General features: G+C 30.0%; 1 protein-coding gene across 1 annotated transcript in view; it reads right to left on the bottom strand.

The window, feature by feature from the left end:
* Window positions 1-25,112, bottom strand: part of LOC133322354 (teneurin-a) — a 179,282-nt gene that overhangs the window by 69,640 nt on the left and 84,530 nt on the right. Inside the window, exons 8-9 of the mRNA XM_061531353.1 lie at window positions 22,890-23,036; window positions 14,980-15,187 (exon numbers count right to left, since the gene is read on the bottom strand). Of these exons, the coding sequence (XP_061387337.1) occupies window positions 14,980-15,187; window positions 22,890-23,036 (355 nt within the window). The remainder of the gene's footprint in view (window positions 1-14,979; window positions 15,188-22,889; window positions 23,037-25,112) is intronic.

Here is a 25,112-nt window from a genome sequence, read left to right as displayed (position 1 = left end):
TGCCGCTTTATTTCAATGTGAACAATGTATTTATAATAAAGCACCATGACATGAAGGTCGTAAAGCATTTCCCGAAAACCCTATTTTTGAACCAGTTGAAAATAAATAAAAATTAATTTACCCTCCAACTTAGTATGCAAGTAAATAAAAATATAATTTCCTATTCAAAATCCACACCTCGCCCCAATTATTCTACATGCACATTTTTCCCTTGTAATAATTATTTTATTACAAAAATTTACAATTCTCTGCAAAAATTTATATCGCAACAAAAGTCAAGCACATAAGCTGCAGTATTTACTAAGAAACAAAATGGATATTTATTGTGTCAGTTGTTGCCGATAACAAAATATATTGGTACGGCATTTTACTCGTACATAAGGGTTTAGGCTCATAACACCCTGGAAATCAAATGATATGCAACTGGGCGAGCAAAATATGCTACAGCTATGTAGGGTGGTAGTTCCAATTTGCTGTTGTTGTTGTTGCTGCTGTTCTTTATTTGTTTTATGAGCTGGGGTAAAATATTTGCATATTGGCAGTTGGCAATGGCGTTGGCGGCAATTGGATGCAATGTAATATTTGCAATATTTAGAGATTTGCAAACACCACAACAACACCAACAGCAAGAGGAGTCATTTGGTTCTAGTTGTTGGGCAATAAAACCGCAAAGCTTAAAGAGGGTTTGTTCACAGTACTCGAGTAGGGCGAAACTGGGACATTTAAGAGGAGAGTCTTTTACAGAGACTATACAAGAGAGTGAGATATTAAAGAGGGAATGGGATGAATAATTTATTAAAGTAATATTATATACCAATAATATTAAATTTAAAGATAAGAAAGATATCAGAAGATAATATTTATTTAAATAATCTATTGCCACATTTCTATAAAATATTAACTTGTATCCCTTTAAGGAAGAATTGTTTTTAATTTTTATTATTTCCATTTAAACCCATTTTTCTCTATCCAAATTTAATTTCTTCCTCCCCACTTGGCAAATATTTATTTGTATCCGCTAAAAATTTTCGTTGTGCATATAAATAAATGTTGTTAGAAAATGCCAACAAAAAGTGCTGTTGAGCACGTTTTGCAAATTTATAAAATTGAAGGGAATTTAGCCATTAGATTTTTATGGCCTCCAAAAAAAGAGCGTTTACAAAACGTTATCAAGCGATAACAATCAGTGCTGCATATGAATAGGTACAGTCAAACATGGTTATAATCAATATAGAATTTAAAAATTTGAAATTAACATTGCATTGTCTTTTATAAGCATGTCTTACTGTAAGTGCCATTAGCCGGGGCGATTGGGCCATTTATACCATTATCAAATAAAAGATAAAAACACGTTTATAATGTGTTTGACAGGAAAAGGAAATGTTTTAAAAGCAAACGCTTAAAAATGCTTATGTTCAATAATTTGCAATTTGCCAAAAAATATAAATATTGAAATATTTTTTGGTTAGCAAATATCAGAAAAAAATAACAACTCAAAAAATGGTTGCCAAGGTATTTGAAAACAATTGAACAAATTTTTCTCTTTAGGGATTAATATTTTTCTTTAAAGATTTTTTTAAATTAAATATTTTTTTCTTTATATTTTATAGTAACTTGGGGAAATACCACACTTAAAGTTGGGTTATTTTTTGAGAAATTTTTATTTACTGTGAAAAATTCATCAGATGACGATTTTTGCTAAAACTTGCAAAAAAAAAAAATGATTTTTGGGATTAGCACAAATACGATTACTCTTCCAACGAAGTTTAAAAATTATTTCAGAAATTTCCGAAAAATACTCGACCTTGAGTGTGTTATTATTAGAGGAAGTCCTCCTGAGAAACTCAGAATATGTCGATTTTGGTATAGAAACTATATTTTTATATCGTTCACCACACTGTGGTACAGGGTATTATGTCTTTGTGCATATGTTTGTAACAGGCAAAAGGAATCGAGATAGACCCATGGTTCCTTTTGAGAATATGCATAGCATCACTTTCTGAGTCTATTTATGCATGTCCGTGCGTCGGTCCGTCCGTCTGTTGATGTTAAATTGTAAACAAAGTACAGGTCGCATTTATAATCCGATTTGGATGCAATTTAGCACAGCTAATTTATATGGCCCAAGGACGAACCCTATTGAAATTGGGAAAAAACGGCTCAGATTTAGATATAGCTCCCAAATATATTTTCGTCCGATTTAAGGAAAATGGTGCACCAAAGTCCCCATATATGTTTCGATTTGCACGAAATTTGGTATGGCCTACTGAATTACGTCTATAATGATGTGTGCCAAGTTTCGTGAAAATCGGTTTAAATTTAGATATAGCTCCCATATATAGTTCCGGCCGATTTTAGGTTAATGGTGCACCAAAGTATCTGAAAATCATTTGATTTGCACGAAATTTGGTATAGCCTACTGAATTAAGTCTAGAATGATGTGTGCTAAGTTTCGTGAAAATCGGTTCAGATTTAGATATAACTCCCATATATAGTTTCGTCCGATTTAATGTAAATGGTGCACCAAAGTCCCTATATAATTTTCGATTTGGACGAAATTTGGTATAGCCCACATATTTAAGTCTAGAATGATGTGTGCCAAGTTTCGTGAAAATCGGTTTAAATTTAGATATAGCTCCCATATATAGTTCCGGCCGATTTTAGGTTAATGGTGCACCAAAGTATCTGAAAATCATTTGATTTGCACGAAATTTGGTATGGCCTACTGAATTACGTCTATAATGATGTGTGCCAAGTTTCGTGAAAATCGGTTTAAATTTAGATATAGCTCCCATATATATTTTCGCCCGATTTTAGGTAAATGATGCACCAAAGTCCCTGAAAATCATTCGATTTGCACGAAATTTGTTATAACCTACTGAATTAAGTCGAGAATGGTGTGTGCTAAGTTTCGTGAAAATCGGTTCAGATTTAGATATAGCTCCCATATATAGTTTCGCCCGATTTTATGTAAATGGTGCACCAAAGTCCCTACAAATCTTTTGATTTGCACGAATTTTGGCATATCGTACTAAATTAAGTCTACAATAATGTGTGCTAACTTTTGGCCGATTGACACGACGTAGTGAAGTTAATATAAATTAATCTCTGGCAAGTTTCCTTGAAATCGGTTCAGATATAATGTATATAACTTCCATATATAATGTTTGAGTGAGATTAAATGTTAAACCGTGAAGCACACCAAATAGCGTGTGTCAAGTTTGCTTTAAACCGATTTACAAAATTTACCAAAGGTTGCAGAATGGCATGTGTAGGGATTGATGTTAGTCGGTTTAGATATAGATAATTTTCACATTTTTAAGTTCGTTCAATTTCATGTCAATGTTCCTTCAAAATGGCGCCGTCTGTTAGGATACATATGTAGAATATACCCAAAGTGATGAAGGGTATCATATAGTTGGCCCAGTTCGACTTTACTACTTTCCTTACTGGTTTTTTTAATACAAACAATTTGTTTATTTTTGGACCCTAGGAGAGGCTAGAGGTCTCCCAAATATATTTCGGTCATTTGTCTGAAAATTTGTGGAGACTTACGTTTTAAATTATTTGATTTAACTTGGTTCGGGATTTAATATACCTCCATAATATATTTTAATTAACCTCCATATTAGATTTTTAGAGGGGTCTATTTGTTTCATTATTTAAAGCTATACAATTTTTATTTTCCTATGGAAGTTATCATAATAAAAAAGAATGGAATTTATTTATTTTCCTATATTTCACACTTGCCAAAATTGTTGTGAAAATCCTATGATTAGCTTATAATAAGTTCGATACATGGGCGTAGCTAAACAATTGTGGGGAGGGGCTATTTAGGACCAACTGTGTTATTTCAAATATTTTTACTAATTTTTAAATGTTGCATTTGTAACTGGAGAAATGTTCCCCCATGAGATTAAGTATTCGATACGTCCCTGACTCTTAAGCCCTCACAGTTGAATAATTTATATTATTTCTATATTGTCATTAACATAACTAGGCAATTTACAGCTATGATATATGATATTGCTGGTTATATATTCCCGTGAAAATCTGCCTTAATAATAAATAGGTAATAATTAATTATTTGTATTTTTTTTCTCGATAATAAATCAAAATAATTAGCAAAATTTATTTGAATGGAAATTTTTGTGCAATTTATACCACCCACAGTTATTATATATAATATTTAATATATTGCGAATTATTTCAATATATATTGGTTATCAATATTAATTTATAATTATAAATGATTTGAAATTATACGATTATTTGATATGCAATGTTTATTGATAATAATAGGAGGTTCCTATTCAAAATAGGTGGTGGGTTGTTGAAGGCCAATGAGTTTTGGGAAATATTTAAATTTTTGTTCAAGGATATATATTTTTATTAGAGATTTTTGAATAAAGGATGCTTAAGGTTCGGAATTAAAAAATATTAATAAAGAGGTTTTTAAAATACTGAAAATAGATTGTGTATTGCGGTATATCACACCTATGAAGGTGAGAACTCATAGGATTCCTTATGAATACTGGAGAATTGAATTTTTTAATAATACATATATATTTTTTATTATATAAAATGTGTGTAATAGAATAATTCTATCTAATAATAACTTGAAATTTGGAATAAAAAAGATGGAGAAATAATTTTGTACTGAAGATAGGTGATGTATTGCGATAGGTCACCGTTCAGGACTCATAGGTTATTCCTTATGAATCGATAAGAATTGTATATTTATTGAAAACATTGATTTCTTAATAAAGTTTACTTTTTTAAATATAAATATTCCATCTTCAGTAGTGTTGGCGTTTTTTTTTGGATACGATTTGTATTTTGTTTTTCCAAATCGTCAGGCTGAATCCAGTTTGTTGTTTTTATAAAAAAAAAAATCCATTTAAAATTAATATCCATGATTTTTTTTTTTTTAAATTACATATCGTATTTAATAATTTATACATATATGTGTGTTACATATTTTTGTGTGGCAATATTAAAACCACAAATCAATTTGCAGTACAATTTGTTTATTTTGTTGTCATTTTTATATCATTTCGTTTTCCACCCTCAACTAAATTTTAAATAACAAATTGATGTGTATTTTTTACATTTTATTAAATGTAATTACACTTATATATATTTTTTCTGCAAATCACAAAATTTAACATTTCCCACCGTATCTGTATATATGGCTAATGAGTTTTGTAAAAAAAAAAAAACATATAGAGAAACAAAATCATGTCATGTCATCATTGGCAATATTAAATAATAATAAAATTGTGGTATTTTTCATGTTTGTTTTTGTCCCCTTACATTACACAATTTAATCATGTTTTTTTGTAAATATTGTAAATGTTAATTTTCGAAAAAAAAAAAATATAGTAAAAAAACATATGGCTATTTAACTTTCAAAGCTTTTCCAAACTTGGTCTATTAAATCAATATCTTATATATATATATATATATATATTAGATTTTTTTATTGAATAAAATGTTTGGAGTGCCATAGATATTAATAATGAACATATTGAAGTTTATTAAATAGCATTTGTTAATTAATTTTTTTTTTGCGTCAACTTTTTTTCTTTTCTAAGTTGAGACATATTAAATATTAATTATTTATCCAATTAACATTAAATTAAAATTATTATTAAATAATTTTAAATAATTATAAGAAAAACCAGTAAGGAAATTAATATAGTCGGACGGAGCCGACCATATGATACCTCACACAACTATCAACGGAATTGAATATTCGTGAGAAGTTAACATAATTTTGTGTTATTATATTTCATATAATGAAACTCTCACATTTACTTCGCGGTTCTATTTTGAGGTGGTGAAATATGGGCTGCACAAAGCTATAATACCCTGACAACATAGTTGTGTAGGGTACAATAAATTTTCGGTCCATTTCATCTCAAAATTATTATATGATCATCAATGGTCCTTGACCATACTGGGATCCTCATTGAACATTTCAAAGCAATCAGAGCTATATTTCCGCCTTCTAGTGTGGTAATGGGTTAGTAAATAATATTTCAGTACGTAAGCATCTATAAATATTTAAGTGTAACTCCCACATCTGAGTACATACGACCCTATAATTGGTATCAATTTAAAGGTCAACCACTCCTCTTGGATATACTATACACTTCTCGGGTCTGTGTTCTTCAGGGACAAATATATACGCCATAGAATACACATTTTGTCACTTTTCACACAAAAGTATGGGTCCATTTGACCCGCTAAATATTGACCGATCTTTATCAAAACAGGCATACTTATTCTTTGGCCCGATCCCCTTCTCCATGCAAAAATACGCGATGTTTGGGCCATAATTGCGGCCTCTGGAGTGACCAGAAAATCGGACAAAAATAAAGCTTTTGGTCTATTTCATCAAACAAAATCACAGTTCATATCTCATTTCAAGCCTTAAACGTTTATTAAGGCTTTTAAAACAGTTCCAATAATTTGGGCTTACTTCGAAAGAAATTGAACCTAAAATTTATCAGTCCAAAACTGAAAGAAATCGTATGTTTCCTCTGAGACGGATAATAAATTAGGCAAGGTTCTTAAAAATGTCGAACGTTTTCATCATTCTTTGAATACATGGAGTCATCAATTTGATAGACGGATATCGGCAAATTTTTACACATTTTACATCGAATCAGCTCTTTTGTTGATATCTACTATTGAAACTTTTTTTACCGATATGCCAATTGGATCATTTGTGTGTTTTGAAATCGTTCAATTAATTTTGAAACCTTTCCGATTTACTAATGTCCCGTAATTGTAATATATTTAATGTTTCCTAAAAGTATGCTATATTTAGAAATTAATTACATGAAAGTCTAATTAATCGATTTTTCCTTAAGTCTAAGCATTGGATATATTTCAGGCCATAATTGAGTTGTGGACATTGCTTCTATCCATTGTGACGATAATGTATCCCATTCATAAAAAAAACTCCAAAATGCTATATTAAAGGTACTTCATTTGGAAAAATGGGTGAAGACTCTTACAAATAACCGATCATTTTACATATTTTTTTCCAATATAGTGTCATTGCAATAAACAGAAGGCTAGAGAAGCTGGGCCAAATTTACGACTCTCTATCACATAGTTGATGATACACACATTTTAAAAACAATCAGCTGTTATTTTACGATCGATTGCCTAAATGTATGCTTAGTTTTTTTGTGAAATTTCATTGATGATGTTTTGTTTACCGATATGTCAATTTGATTATCTACTAATTTTTATGATGTAGTTTTAAATTTAGATGCTACACACATCTACATAGAATCAGCTGTTTTTGTAGGCAACAAATATTTTTCGTAGCGTGTTTTGTAATGCTTGTCACAAATTGAAATATATATTATTTTGCCTAAAAGTATGCTATGTTTAAATATTATATTTTGAGTTATTGTATTTAAAACAGTGATGCACACGGTGAGAGGATGGCAATTTGTAAATGCTTTTGTGAGACTAGTACACAAAGCTAAAGCGGTCCACATACGTCAAACATGTGCCATCCATCGGTATGAATGAAATTACAAGAATTTAACAAAGTTGGGTCTCTTTTACGTCGTCGCTTTCGCTGTCCATTTTCAATCTTTAAAACCCAAATTCGAAATGAAGTTTTGTTGATTCGTTTGTGGCCAAGGAGCTTCACACCGATCAAACGTACATGTTTGTCGTGTGTGGGCCGCTTAAGCGTAGCCGCAAAATGATGCGCACCACCATAGATATGTTTACTCGTTAATGTCTCAACGACGACTAAACAAATAAGAGAAATAATCCGTGTGAGTTGAGATGAACGCTAGAGTGCAAGGGCGTGCATCCCTGATTTAAAATCACTTTTGGTATATAATTAAATATTTTTTAATCCATAAAAATAATTATACTTTTTATACAGGATTTTTTTTTAATTTGCTGAAAATTTAAATAAAAATTACTTTCATTATAGTTAATTTATATAGTAAATAGTTATTTTTCATTTACTGTCATCACTGCTGGAAAAATTGTCACACTCTTAATGGTAAATTTTAAAATAAAAAAAATAATTAATTTTTTTAAATAATATATATAAAAACAAAAAAGTTAAAAAATAAAGTGTTTTTATATATAAACAAAAAACATATGTGTTTTTTTTTCTTCATATTTTAAGTTTTGGGGAAAGGAGGATATTGAGAGAGAACATGTAAACAAATGATTAGACGCAGACAAAAGGATATGTTTGTTTGTTAAGGATCATTGGGGTAACAAGGAGTCAACATATAGGGATTTTTTATGTAGATTTTTTTCATTTCTTTGTTATCTCTTTTTCTTTTTTTTGCTATATTTTAAAAGAATTTATTTTCTTTTTTTTCGTTGTAATTTTTGTAATAAGAAATAGTCTGCCTTTTCGTTGAATTTAATAAAAAAATATATAGTAGTTTATAACAGAAAAACAAATAATTTAAAATGTTTAAAAAAAATCAAAAATAATGTACATTTTTCTATGAAATGATCGAATTAAATTGTATTGTTTATATTGAGAATTCAGAATTGTTTGTAAAAAGCAAAAAAATAAATAAAATAAAATGAAATAAATATAGGAATGGAGGGTAAACTAAACAATAAGCGGTATACAGTGGAAACTGCTATGCATTATTACAATAAAATGTAAACACTTTTTTGGTTTCTTTTATATAAAAATTTCCACTGTATATTTTTGAATAAAAAATATATATATTTCGATATGTTGCACTATTTGTTGTTTGTGAACTTTTTTGTTGTTGTAATAAATTAAATAAAAATATGAATTCCAAGGAACAAAACAAAAAAAATGGAATATTGGAATACCCAACAAAACCCAGAATAATCACAAATAAACAAAATCCATAACTGGTGTGTGTGTTTTAAATATTAATATTTGTTTTTGAGGTAAATTAAAAAATAAAAAAATATGTATATAAATTGTAATTTTGAATAAATCAAACAATACATGTTGGTGTTAGTTGGTTATTTGTGTTAGTTTTTAAGTTTCGTATGTTTTAATCAAAGACAAAAAAAAAAAAAATCATCATAAATTAAAAATATACATGGAAATATTTGTTTGTGGTGATTACAAAAAAAAAAAAAAAAAAAAAGAAAAAAAAACTAAAACGAAAAAAAAATATATATCGTAAATAAATAAAATTTGGTATTTGAAAAAAATCAACTAAATACACATAGACACGTACACATAAAATACACATACATTAGTAGCTAATTGCATTTTTTCTTTCGAACTCTTTCATATATATATGTTATAAAATGTTGAGTTTTTTTTCAAAATAGTTATTTCTTTGTTTTGGAAAAATGAATAATTTACAGAAGATATGAATGATTTCATAGTTTTGGGTATTTTGTTTGTTTTCATTTTTTTTTTCAATAATTGATTTCTATGAATGTTTGAGGAATAGAATGTTAATTGAGAAAAATAGAGATGCAAAATGAGATGCAGCTAATAAAAGAGTATGAATTGTTTGTATAAATTTGTGAAAGGAAGTATACAGAGAAAAAAAAAACATAGAATATTGTAAATGACGATTTTGAAAATGGGATTTTTTAATTAATTAAATTGGTCTGATTGTATATATAAGGTCGGAACAAAAAATAACCGTTATTTTCATATTTCGTGAATTCAATTTCCATGATATATTACTGATATATAGGTTGGTAAAATCAGCCATTTTGGATTATTAATTTTTTAACACAAAACATACGGTCGTCGGCCGATCCGATTTTCTACTTTTCGAAACAAATTGAAAAATAAAACTTTATTATGTTTAGTATAAATGAAATGATCAAGGACATTTCATTACAATGGCAATTTGGCGCGACACAAATCCAATTGTGGTAAAACTGGTTAAAAGAATTCTGGTCCTGATCACCCGACCACTCCAACAGCCGATTAAAACCTTCCAATGAAAATGATTCTGGAAAATAGACGGATCACTATGCGAGAGTTCGATGATATATAGTTTGGAGCATTCCAAGCACATTTTTGGTGATTCTTGCGATGACTTTCGTCCAGTCAAAATTGACGAATGAAAATATAGGGAACATACCAAAAAGTGGGCATATACCGATAATTCTACAAACCGATTTATGTAAACCATTATGTACACCAAATACGAACTTCAGCAATTTTGAATGGGGGGTTTTCCTAAAATCTGTAAGATCCAAAAAGTGGACTGATACTGATAACGGATGGTAGAGTATAAAATCCTCAAACTACTGTAATATAGATTACAAGGTTATATTAGGGTATGTCTATTACAAGGTTATATGAAGGTATGTCTATTGCATAGTGAAGGAAATAGTGAATATTTGGGGATATCATTATATGAGGGCTATGCCTATTTAATGACCGGTATATGCCAATTTTGAACCCAATATTTTAACTGTTTATCTCAATTCATTCCTTCAGGAGGTATCACTATATTGCGGAGATGGCTAAATGTCTGTCGATATATTTCATTATCGTCATGTTTGAGTTTTTTTTTATCACAATATGTTTAGAAGGCGGAATGCTTACAACAGATGGCAAAATAGTCCCTGTAGGGTAAAAATTTACTATTCCCCGTAACGACTACCCAACCGCAACACCCGGAACAAATCAGATCACTATTTTAATATAAAAAGGTATGCATATTAATAATTTCTGGTGGGGAGATTTGTTGCCATATACGACTACAAAATATCAAATTTCAGCGAATTCGGTTGAAAAACGCGCTCAAGAACCTCAAAATATCGAAAATTAGGGGTACCCTTATATGGGGGCTACCCGAAAAAATTGACCTATATTTATATTTTTTGTGGCGAGATTTGCTACGCAATAATAACTCAAATTACTAAATTACAGCCAATTCGGTGAAAAAATCCGGTCAAAACCCCCCAAAAAATGGAAATTGGGAGGTACCCTTAAATGGGGGCTACCAGAAAAAGTGGACCTATATTTATTATTTTTAGTGGGGAAATTTGGTACCCAATAAGAACCCAACGTACCAAATTTCAGCGAATTCGGGTGAAAACCGCGCTCAAAAACCCTAAAATACCGAAAAATGGGGGTACCCTTATATGGGGGCTACCCGAAAAAATTGGCCTATATTTATAATTTTTATTATAGAGATTTGCTACCCAATAAAAACTCAATGAACCGAATTTCAGCGAATTCGGTCGAAAACTACGATCAAAACCCCCAAAATACTTAAAATTAGAGTGTATCGTTATATACGATATATTCCATCTTCGAATTTGACCTGCTTGCAGACAAAAAAAAAAAATTGGCGATCTATCTCAATTCGTTTAGACGCTAGAGTGATTACAACAGACGGACGGACAGACGTATATGCTTAGATCGCCTTAGAATTTTACGCTGATCAAGAATGTATATACTTTATGGGGTCGGAAATGATTATTTCAAAGAGTTACAAACCGAAAAACAAAATTAATATACCCTCCATACTATGGTGGAGGGTATAAAAATAAAATAACGATTATTTTTGATCGGTTACTTTTTAATGGTAAGTAAATTCTCAAAATTCTCGTTTGATTTCCCGCAAACGAAGTAATTGAATACGATTTTATGTATTTTTTTAATATAAATATTCTATGTTTTTTTAGAAATTTTGTTTATTTGAAAATCACTAATAATGAAATATTTATTATGACTGTTCATGGTAATGTTTTTTGGTTTGTAATGTTTGTTGTAAACTAAAAAAAAAACTAATGAAATTGTATTGAATGTTGGCATTTTGTTTTCGATGTTTTTTTTTTCTTTTTTGATTCTTCGAAACTTACCAAGGTGTAAATGAGCTCCAGAAGAGACTACATTTGCGAGTTGTTAATGATAATTGAAGGAAAATATTTGTTTGATTTTCAAATATAAATACGTAGTTTTAAACGAAGAGTTTTTGTTTGATTGTTTTTTTTTTTTTTTTTTGTATTTGTTGTGAAGTCAACGAACAGCATATTTTTACACATGAGGACAAACACAGTTTTTTTTTGTTTTGTTAAGACAGGACATTAACAATTTAAAAACAAGTGAAATTAAATGTTGTTGATTTTTTTGGTTTTTTTTTTTTTTTGAAAAAAAGACAGAAACAAATACAAAAGATATTTTTTCGTTAGCACAAAATAATTAACATTTAGTAGGGAAATTAGAAATTAAAAGAAAAAAACAAAAAGATTTTTTTAAAATTTTAAAACAAAATTTTGTTGTTGTTATTTTCAAATATTAAATACATATTTTTTTGGTTATAAATAGCTATGAAATAATGATATGGTTAGGCTATGAGCTAGCCAAAATTTCGTTTTTGGCTATGTTGTTAATAAATAAAAAATTAAAAAAAAAATGAAACACAAACAAATTATAATAAACATTTGACACACTTTATATAGTAGATACGAATAAGACATATACATTGACATAAAGAGACTTTCACAATTTCTGTCTTTTTTTGTTGTTGTTGGCCTATATTCTGTTGATTGTTTTTACTATAGCTGGTTAGTTAAGATTTTAATATAGTTAGAAAACATAAATGTAAAAATAAAACAAAACAAAAAAATATTTTTAAAGAAATTAAAAATTTTAGACACGCACAAGTTAAGGAACTGAAAAAAATTTGGTTTAAAAAAATTTAAAATATATTTTTTGGTTTGACGAAAAATATGTTTTAGGTCCTTGTTGTTAATTTCTGTTGCTACTTACACAGGGCTACAGTTGGGGTCAAATGTAGACATTTACTTACAAGGTGAATTAAAAAATATATGTTTTTTATTTTTTAGTTTAATATTAAGTGTTTTCAATTGACTTAAAAAAAATAAATACATTAAATTTAATTTTAAATGTTTTAAATATAATTAAATATTTTAAATTTAATTTTAAATATTTTAAATTTAATTTTAAATGTTTTAAATTTAATATTAAATTTAATATTAAATATTTTAAATGTTTTAAATATAATATTAAATATTTTAAATTTTATATTTAATATTTTAAATTAAATATTAAATATTTTAAATAATATATTTTTAAATTAACTAATTTGAATAAAAAATTAAAAATGTTGTATATTTTTGTTAATATCAAATAATTTAATTTTTGAATTATTAAATATTTTAAATTTTATATTTAATATTTTAAATTAAGTATTAAATATTTTAAATTAAATATTAAGTAATTTAAATTAACTAATTTAAAAAAAAAAATGTTAAATGTTCTATATCTTTGTTAATATCAAATAATTAAATTTTTTCTATTTTTTTGTTTTTTTATTACTATATAGAATATATAGAATAATAGTATCACCTTGTAAATATATGTCATATATTTTTATTATTTTGTAGCCATGTGTTTTTAAATTGTTTATTTTTTACTATATATATTTTTTTTGGTTATTGAAATGATATGTTATATATATTATTATTATTATTTTTAATATATATTTAAAAAATTAACTTAAAACAACAACAAAAAAGTTTACATAAAACCTAAAAGAAAAATGACTAGCTTAGTAATAATTTATTTTTTATGAAATAAAAATTTGAAATAATTATTTTTTTCAATTAACTGAAATAAGCAAATAAAAATAAATAAAATTTTGTTTAAGTTAATCAAGAAAAAAAAACATATTTAAAATTGAAATATAATTTCATATAACCTATAGCATTTTTTTGTAATAAGTTGTTTTTTATATATGTTTCCCTTTTTATATAGCTGTAAATATTTGGTTTTTATTTTCGTTTCGTTGTAGTTGTTATTTTTTTATTGTTTTTTTTTTTTTTTTTTTAGGGTAAGACGAACACAAGGAGGTAAAACACTAGACAACACACATACTCAATGAGGTGCTATCATTATTTTCGCTTTGGATTTTTTCAATAAAAAAAATAAAAGAAAATTCCAAAATAAAAAAAAAATAAAATGGGAAAATATGAAAATAAACATCTGGTAAAAAAAATAGAAAATGAAAAGAAAATAGTTGCTTCACATACTTTTTTTTGGTGTCACAAAAAGAACCCTAAAAAGTTAGGCAAGAAAAGAAAAAGCTCAAACCAAAAAACATCGATTTTTTGATTGCTTAACAATTTGCATTTCAATTATTATTATTTTCTTGAAATAAAAACAAAAAATTAAAAACTATAAATAATAAATTATTTATTATGAGGATAGTTTTTGTTATTTTTTTTGTAAAGATTAAAAAAATGAAAATAAATAAACAAAACACATATTCCAACGCATAAATGATAGACTCATTGAGGGGACTTGGTGGGGATATAAAAAGGATTTGTTGGGGTTTGGTTTTATAATCGTTTTTTTGCACTGGCTTTAGTTTTCTTTTACAAAAACAATAATCAATGTATAGTTTTTTTGTAATTTTTAAAATTAAAGAAAATAAAATAATAAATTTTTTCGTGATTGGATTTTCCATAATTTCTTAAAATAAAAATGTAAAGAAAACATTGTAGACTAATAAAATAAATATTTGAGCTTTTTCTCTTCATTGCACCAGTGTTTTGTTCGCATAAAAATTTCCGAAAATTTTCGTAAATTTTTAATAAAAAGTAAATTATAAATTTAAACATTTTTTTTGTGTTCTAAAAATTAAAACAATTAATTTTTGTTTTGTCCTACAAAAAACTTTTGGTGCATTCATTAAAATTTGAAACCATTTTAAATAAAAAATAAAATTATATAAATATATATATCATAAAATAATTATATATAAAACTAAAAGCTTTTTGACAAATTGTTTTTGCCTTGGGCATAAATTCAATATTTTGTATACTCTTTTTTTCTTCTTCTTTTTTCTAATAAAATATTTTGTTTTTTGCTTTCTTCCACTAAATTCTTTATATATTCTATATATAAAATATTGTAATGAATATATACGATATATAGGTATAACACAAACAAAAAAATTGAAAACTTTTTGTACTCACTTTTCACTGTACTCATCCATGTGGGCATACGATTGCACGGAATTCTCTTCAATCAAAAATTTGACACGTTGATAGAATGATGCCGTCACCGAGGGTGGCTGTTTACGTAACAGTACTTCCACAGGATCATTTGAGGATAAACACATAATATGCTCGGAACAGGCTGGATGTGAACAACATTCACTGTCTGAACAATCTGTCATACCGTCTGTAAACAAAATGAAAATTGGAGAGGAAGCAAAAAAATAATGAAAACGTGGTTGGAGCATGAATTACATCCACATTGGGAGGTTTTTTTGTGGATGGTGGGAGCACGACATATTTCTAATGTGTTTCAATTTCAAAGAACACCGACAACAACAAAAATGAAAATTACATAAGTGTATTAAAAGAAGATGGATGATGGTAATAAGTAAACCGAAAAAATGTTATAGAACACATGGGCATATCACAATTAGTACCCATGACGAAGTCTTTTTTTTCGTTTGCAGGATTTTCTTAATGAAATTAAGAAGAAAAAGCTTTTTTTGTACGAAAGCTCTGATAGGAAATTTGGTAAGGAAAAACAAACAATTATTAATATATGTAGGAGATAACGTGTCTTCACAATTGGGAAAAAAAGTTAGACTCATAACAGAAATTGTTAAAATAGTGAGTTTCAAAATACCTCAAATTGACGGAACTTGACCTTGAATATCCGAATTCTCAAATTACAGGTATTTAAGTGGGTACCTTAGAAATGCTTAAAATGAGGCATGAAACAGTCTAAAATTCAGATGGGAAAAAATTGTCTAAAACCGTAAAAATGGGAAAAATTGTCTAAAACCGTAAAAAACTGAACATTTTGTTTTTGTTTCATGAACGAAACACCATATTCCAAACTAGGCTATAAACTTCCAACTACTGGAAATGCGGCAGAACTTTTACCATTTAAAAATTTTGGATATAAAAATAGGATAAAACCAGTAAGAAAAGAAGTAAAGTCGGACGGGGCCGACTATATGATACCCTTCACCACTTTGGGTATATTCAACAGATGAATCCTAACAGACCCATTTTTAAAGGACCAGTAAAATGAAAATTAACCCATAAACATGTCATTCTGCAACCGATACTAAATTTTTCATTTAGTCAGATATAGAAGCTATATCTAAATCTGAACCGATTTTCAGGAAACTTAACACACATTATTCTAGACCTAATTCATTACGCTTTGCCAAATTTCGTGCACATCGAAAGATATATAGGGACTTTGGTGCACCATTTACATTTAATAGCACGAAAATATATATGGGAGCTACATCTAAATCTGAACCGATTTTCAGGAAACTTAACACACATAATTCTAGACCTAATTCATTACGCTGTGCCAAATTTCGTCAAATCGAAAGATATGTAGGGGCATTGGTACACCATTTACTTTAAATCGGACGAAAATACATATGGAAGCTATATCTAAATCTGGACCGATTTCCAGGAAACTTAGCACACATCATTCTAGACATACTTCATTACGCTATGCCAAATTTCGTGCAAATCGAAAGATATTTAGGGACATTGGTACATTATTTACATTAAATCGGACGAAAGTATATATGGGAGCTATATCTAAATCTGGACCGATTTTTTCCAATTTCAATAGGGTTCGTCCTTGGGCCAAATAAGTGACTTGTGCCAAATTTCATACAAATCGGATTATAAATGCGACCTGTACTTTGTTTAAAATATAACATCTACAGACGGACAGACGGACGGACGGATATGCATAAATCGACTCAGAAAGTGATTCTATGCATATTCTCAAAAGGAACCCTGTGTCTATCTCGTTTCCTTTTGCCTGTTACAAACATATGCAGAAAGACTTAATACCCTGTACCACAGTGTGGTGAAGGGTATAAAAATATATGGACACAATATCAAAACTTGCACTTATATATTAATTTTCTTTTAGCCCGAAATATACTTTGATAACCGCAACCTCTAAAATCAAATACTTAATTTGGAAGTTGGCCTCCAGAACCTTTGAAATCCCCAAAAATGAGGCAGCATCTCTTATCAACTCTTATACCCAAAACGTTTAAGTATAGCCTCTTCTATTGGAAAATTATATTAGGTTCACAGAGAACGGTAAGTTGGGCAGAACTTTTCTATGAGGGCAATTTCGAAACGTGGACCTTTATTTAAAATGTCCTTCGAAACCGAAATACGCTTTGATAACCGAAACAAGCTTTGAAATACTATTAATGAGGAAGTACCTTTTATCAATTATATACAGAAAATACTCAGGTATATATCCTCATAGATTGGAAAACGGTGCTGGGTCCATAAAAAACGGAAAGTAGTTCGGAACTTTTCTATGGGGACAATATCAAACATTTTATCTGTATTTATGACTTTCTTAGAAACAATAAGAAGTATGAGGCATTTAATTCGGAAAATGCTGCGAAGGCATTTAAATGTCAAAATATGAACATGGTTTATGTTTTCAGATATTCAAAATTATAGCTACTTGCGTTGGAAAATGGAAATCAAAATAGTAGCCTCCCAAATTCCGAAACCCCAAATTATAGCCCATTCGGTTGAAAATGATGTTTCAATATACATTAAATATACCGGTATAGTTAAAGAGTGAAATTTTACAAGTAGAAAGCATAATTCTACCCCTTCGGTGGGAAAAATACATGTAGGAAATATATTATAGGGGGACCTTTCCAAAATGTACAGAAATTCTGTTGAACATTTTCCTTAAATCTTCGTAATAATTAACATAGGCCGATATGTTTAAAAATTTACTACAACAATTTCTAGGTAAACATGTGAAGTTATAGCCAAAATACGAAAATGTAGTCACTTCGATTGAAAATGTTGTCATTGGATCGTCAATATAGGCCGTTACGCTTATATAGGGGCAGTAAAATATCAAAAGAGTAGCTATGTAAGCCTTCTTTATCATTGGGAAATATTTCACTCTCTAGAAATAAATCTAAACTCCTTAGATAGCTAATAGAAAATGCATATATTTAAATCTTCACACACACACACTCATCCATAAAATATATTTTCATTCCAAAATATTTTCATGTTCATGTGTATAACAACACAATCACGTAACCGTTTTGGTTTTCTTCTTCTGTGGCACTCACATGTCAATATAAATCCTCAAACGTACACAAACCTGTACACACGCACACACACACTCGGAGTCTCCCATGGATGTAAGAGTATTCCCGTTGTTATGCTATGTTATTCTCACGTGAGATTTTGACAGGTAACAAAAACCACTCTCAAGCCTGCCAAAAAATTGCCGCCGTCACAACAAATCCTTAACGTCACTAAACGTGTGCGTGTTAAAAAAAATGATACAACAATAACAAAAACAACACCATCATCTGAGACTGCTATCAAAAGTTTTTCCACAACAATAGGTGAATGTTTTGTTGTAAATAAGAACAACGACATAGAACAGAGTGCAGCAAAACAACAACACTGATGATGTTGTTCCCTTTTGTTTTATGCTTCTTCTTTCATGTTATGTGAAATTTTCTTTACAGTAACATATTTCACAGACGAACACAAACACACACACATGTATGCATACAACATATACTATCAAACATGTGCGTACATTTTGACATGATGTGAAGTACGTAGTACACATCATCCATAGAGATGTTGAAGTGTTTACGTGAGTCAGGTATGACTTAAGAGGTTGCCACACTGCCAGTACTGCCAGAATATGTGGCATATGCAGGATCACGTATTCAAGTAAGACATGTTTTTAAATATTAACCCTTCGTGTATTTGTTCAATAAACACAAGACCCAAAGACAATCGACATACTCCATAAACATGTTAGTATATATGGAGGACCTTCAGCATCAGAATGGTTAAATTTATTTTCGTTTTTTGCAAGAAAGAAAAAATGTCATCTTTGTTTCTTTTTATTTAAAATACTTAGGTGTATAGGTATTTATTGTATGAGTGGGGCGTTGCCGGAAGTTTTGAGAAATATGAAAATATTTATATTGTATGGCCATGGTGAGGTATTTTATTTAAATGGTCAAAAACATGCCAGAAAAAAAAACCTAAAATGAGAGGTAAGGCACACACTCCATTTTGTATTTTGAAAGACTTATCCACAAAACTTTTACGTTTCGAAAGTTCTGCTAAATAATGTTTAGGTCCGAACGAAGTGACTGAAGGCAATTTGTCAATAAAGTTATATTTTTTTCATATATGGGTCTGCACCATTTTAGGTATTTTTAATGTCCTAGCCATTTTTTGGAAATGTGGCCCATCAGACTCCAAGTCTTTATTCATCGCGCAATTTAATGCAAGTTAATATTATGTCATAGTCCTCTGGACCCTGAATTGATGTAACGTTGTTGAATCGAATTTTTGGAAAAGAAAATTTTGCATTGTTAATATATTGATTCCGGTCACAATGACTATAAGAAGTGCATATTTCACAATTGGGATCTATCGCAAATTTTTCCACAAAGCACCAAGATTTTGAACAATTGTAAATTTCATATGAAGAAAATGGAATCTCCGATATGATCCATCCATTACATAACGTAATATTTATTTTCGAACTATATTAAATCTGTCTGCGTCTGCAGGATAACTTTAACTGGCACAGCAGTTAAAGTCGGAAAGGACCTATCGGAGTCCTTTAATACCGAACGAGGATTGAGACAAGGTTGGCTGGAAGAAGTCATACCAGAGGCATAGGTGAACAAACATTGCACTCTGTACACCAAACAAGACATGTTACACGATATAATGGACCGAACATTACGAGCGTTAACAGACACTGTTGAAGAAATTGAAAATGAGTCTGCCAAAGTTGGTCTGGCAGTAAATGGCGAGAAGACAAAGCTAATGGTATCAACGCGCAAGACTTACAGTAGACTCGGACCAACTGTGGATCTTGATAACTGCAACTTCTAGGTATCCAAAGATTTTATATACCTTGCTACCGCCATAAATAGAACTAATGCCATCAGTTTTGAAATTCGGAGAAGGATAGTGATGGCCAACAAATGCTAACACTTGCTGGTTTATGGATCTGAAGCATGGGCACTTACGCAAGCATATGAGGAGTTCTTGGGGTGTTTGAGAGAAAAATTCTCCGAAAGATCTATGGGCTGATCTGGGTTGACGATTAATATCGCCATAGAATAAACCCTGAGTTGTAACATCTATACTCGGATATAGGCATTGTCAGACGTATCGAGCTGCAGCCACTACGTTGGCTAGGTTATGTTGTGAGAAAGGATGAGGATACCCCAGCACAAAAGGCATATAAAAGCGAGTCAACTAATGACTCACGCAGAAGTGGAAGGCCACGAATTAGATGGAAAGATCAAGTGGAAGAAAACATTTTGGCACATGGTCTTTAAAATGGGAAAAATTGCGCGCAAGACCGACTTGCCTGGAAATCGTTTTTAAGCTCTGTTTATGGAACATATGTTCTGCTAAGTAAGCTAAGTAAGTACTATTAAATCTGAAGATGGAGTTTCCTTTACATAATCGTCTGAGGATTCCTGGGTAATTTAACTGAGGCCATTACATCCAGAGAAATTCACTGTTTGGTGCGTTCTATGGTCCGAAAGTGTGATTGAACCTTACTTCTTCGATAACGTTTATGGTCATCGGCAATTTGAAGCGTTATGGTGGTATGATAACCGACCGTTTTGCCTGCTTTTGAAGAATACGACTTGGCAAATACGAGGTTTTAAAAAGACCGTGACACAAACTACACAATTCGAACCTATATGGTTGTATTTATAACAAATACGGGCTCTATAGGCCGATACCCTCCTATCACTCATTAATTTGAAATTGGTCTCCAATAATTTTCAATTTTCGAATCGAATTTCAATAAAGGTAGATATGGAATGAATAGAATTTATCGACCATGAGGAATGGACCATTAATTTTCAGATATAGAAACTAAAATGTCAAAATATTATACAATTATGAGGAGGTGTGTCAAAGACTGGGGGTATAGATCTGTTGGAAAAATCAACTGATAATTTGTAACTAGTTTAGATATTTTTTTTGCATTATTTAGAGGCCACTTTGAGTACAATTTTTGCAAATCCCCACCTAGTATCCCTGTTGATATTCACTTGGATTTGTTTAGTGACAACTTTTAATATGAATTGAAAAATTAAAACAAGGATAAGAGTAACTCTCAAGATCAAAGTAGAATCTGGGCATGTCGTTTTAAATAAAATTTACAACAACAACAAAACATGTTGCAATACATATAAAACTGGCATTTCCCTACATTATTTAGCATTTAAGAAATGGTATAAGAAAAAATACGAAAGGAAATAGGGAAGGGGAATAACACTCAACCAACCAAGAAATGGGTAATATTTATGAGAGCTCTTCAAAGCTTGAAAAACATTTAAGGATGTTTTATTCACTTTATGTGCTATGTAAATGTATGTGTGTAGAGTATTTATGAACGTTAGTCTGTCACATATATTAACCCCATGTTTTGAGTTGCTATTTTCCAATTTTCCTTCCATGACAAATCTGCTTATATTCAAAGTTGATTTAAATTTCCGTTGATTTCCTTCTGTTTTTGATTTGTGTGTGTACGCTCACTTCCCGTTTTTTGATTTACACTTCACCTTGAGAACGTGACGTGACGATTTGTAAAACGTATGCTTTTTGTTACGTATTTTGCATTTCGTTTCTCCATTTGAGTAATATTATTGCCAACAATTGAATGCTTTTAGCACCAATAACAATTTGTTGCCAATTTTTTTTAAAGGATATTGCAGGGAAAACATGAAATAACAACAACAACACACACACTTCCATCATAAGTGAAAAAATACACAATATTAGCATTAGCAAGTGTTCGTTCATCCGCTCTTTGATTTCTTTATTTTCGTTACTTCTGTATTTGCATAGGTGATGTTTTCTTCCTTGTAAAGATTTTACGAATTGTTTATTGAACTCTCTCTAATAAAGGAAATACATCCTGTCAACCATAGAAGTGTACTTCACTTCACTTAGAAGGTGATAATATGGGTATTTGTTGCAATGTAAGAGCTGGCAATTGATTTAAATTATCAATGAGATTGATGTGTTACAAAAAATAAAAAGGGAAGGAGGGAAGGAAAATGAAAAACTTAAACCAGGATGCAGTTTAACTCGATTTTTTTCCTATTGTAAATTATCAATAAAGGCCTCAATTTCAGGGTAGCCTTCTTCTTAAAAAACCCCTACAGATTTTAGTCATTTAGAATTCAGTCTGGTCGACTAGTACTTTTTTGTAACATACTGACGGAAGGCTTCGAAAACTTTTGCCATGTCTACGAAATTTTTCTCTTTAAGTCTTCGATAAAATCTTCTCATCATTAGTAAATTAATTGTTATTTTTGTATTAAAAAATATAAATTATTACCCTCAATAACCTTTAACGCAATCCTTGATTTTTGTGATTCCCTTTTCTATGATTTTTTTTATTAATTTCATTTGGGACTTTTTTTATTATTAAAGAACAAATAAGTTGGCTACACAATTTTGACATACAGATTTAATAATAATTTTTGATTGAAAAGTTTTGTCTACCAACACAATATCGCCAATACATTTGGGAAATAAATGAATGGAACGTGTAGACGGTTGAAAACAACAATCTCGTTGCCTATACATATATTCCTAAGCGAACACAAAAAAAAGAAAAACAAAACTCACAATTATTAATTAAATATGAAACCATTCAAAGGAATCAATGAAAAAATCTTGAGAATATGCCGCTTATCAAGAAATATAAGACTTAAATTAAGAAAATATGTTTTTTTAAGAAAATTATTGAGATTGTGCTCTTCAACTTTATTTTATTTTCTTTCTTTTCTTCATATATATTTTTCTCTTCTTACCTCCATCATTATCGATATTATCCTTGCAATTCATTTCCAATGCAATTGAACAATCCGAACCAGCCCATCCTTCAATACAATCACAACGATATTCACCATTTTCCAAAGTGCATTGACCATGACGTGAACAACCATTTTCACAACCAGCTGAAATTAAAGGAGTAAAGAAGAAATAAGTAAAAAAATCAGTACACAAGAACAAAAGTATACAAAAAAATTGACATAAAAATCATTCCACTCCAGCATTTTTCTTTCTTTTTTTTCATAGAGCAAACATGGCCCACTGTACATAATTAATGAACGAAATCAAAGTTCAATGATTGAAAACCCAGGAATGGCAGACAAATATGAACTATGGCTCTGGCATGGCATAAACCAAACGAGTATAATAAAACAAGGACATGTAACTTGCAACATGAAACAATGAAGTATAAATTATTTATTCACTGAAATATTGTGTTTTGTTCTTCGTATATATTCCATAGAGATTTCTGCTATTGTTGGATTGAGGTTATTGAACTTTGGACAAAAATATTTGTATTTTTTTAATATCAGTTATTTAAAGAAAATAAAATATTAGCCAGTAAGGAAAGTTCAAAAGTCGGACGGGGCCGACTATATGATACCCTTCACCACTATGGGTACATGCAAGACATGTTAATATCTACAATATCCTGTTGATATACAAATTTCGCATACATCAGTCGGGACTTAATTCGGTACTCTGTGCAAAATTTTGCTTCAATCGGAACAATATTGGGAGTTTGGTGCACAATTTACTTTAAATCGGACGAAGCTATATATGGGAGCTATATCTAAATCTGACTCGATTTCAACAAAATTTCACATACATCAGTCGGGACTTAATTCAGTACTTTGTGCAAAATTTTGCTTTATTCAGACCACTATTGGGAGTTCGGTGCACTATTTACATTAAATCGGACGAAACTATAAATCGGGGCTATATCTAAATCTGAACCGATTTCAACAAAACTTGCCATATAAGTATCTAGACCTAATTCAATACTCTATGCAACATTTTGTCTTTATGGATCACTATTGGGAGAAAAATGGTGCATCAATAAATCAAAATCGGACGAAAATATATATGTGGAGCTATATCTAAATCTGAACCGATTTTCTCCAATTTCAATAGGGTTACTGTATTGGGCCTATTACAGTGGAAAAAATCAGCTAAATTTTATAAAAATCGGATCATAAAAGAGGGTGAATATTAATAATTTTTTGTAGGGAGATTTGTTACCATATACGACTACAAAATACCTAATTCCAGCGGACTCGGTTAAAAACGGGCTCAGAAAGTGATTATATGCATATTCTACCAGAAAAAATGGACCTATATTTATAATTTTTTGCCTGTTACAAACATAATAACTGAAATTACTGAATTACAGCCAATTCGTGAAAAAAGTGTGGTGAAGCCCCCCAAAAACTGGAAATTTGGAGGTTATATGGGGGCTACCAGAAAAATTGGACCTATATTAATTATTTTTAGTGGGGAAATTTGGTACCCAATACCCAATGTACCAAAATTCAGCGAATTCGGTTGAAAAACGGGCTAAAGAACCCCAAAATACAGAAATTTGAGGGTACCCTTATATGGGGGCTACCCCATTTGCTACGCAATAAGAACTCATAGTACCAAATTTCAGCGAATTCGGTTGAAAAACGGGCTCAAGAACCCCAAAATACCGAAAATTGGGGGTACCCTTATATGAGGGCTACCCGAAAAAATGGACCTATATTTATAATATTTTGTGGAGACATTAAGTACCCAATAAGAACCCAGTGTACCAAATTTCAGCCAATTCGTTGAATAAATCCGGTCAAAACCCCCCAAAAATTAAAATTTGGGAGGTACCCTTACATGGGGGCTACCAGAAAAAGTGGACCTATATTTATAATTTTTAGTGGGGAAATTTGGTACCCAATAAGAACCTAATGTACCAAAATTCCTACCCTCGTATGGGGGCTACCCGAAAAAATTTACCTATATTTATAATTTGTAGTATAGAGATTTTATACCCAATAATAACTCAAAGTACCGAATTTCAGCGAATTCGGTCGAAAAATGCGATCAAACACCCCAAAATACCGCAAAATTGGGGCTATCCCAAAATATGGACCATATTTATAATTTTTAGTGGAGAAATTTGGTATCCAAAAAGAACCCACTTTATCAAATTTCAGCGAATTCAGTTA

Source organism: Musca vetustissima, unplaced genomic scaffold (assembly GCF_032173495.1).
Source record: "Musca vetustissima isolate MV318-11 ecotype Yass unplaced genomic scaffold, APGP_CSIRO_Mvet_v1 utg35063, whole genome shotgun sequence".
Classification (NCBI taxonomy): Eukaryota; Metazoa; Arthropoda; class Insecta; order Diptera; family Muscidae; genus Musca; species Musca vetustissima.
Note: the sequence above shows the minus strand (reverse complement) of the source record. Positions and strands in the feature narration are given on the sequence as shown.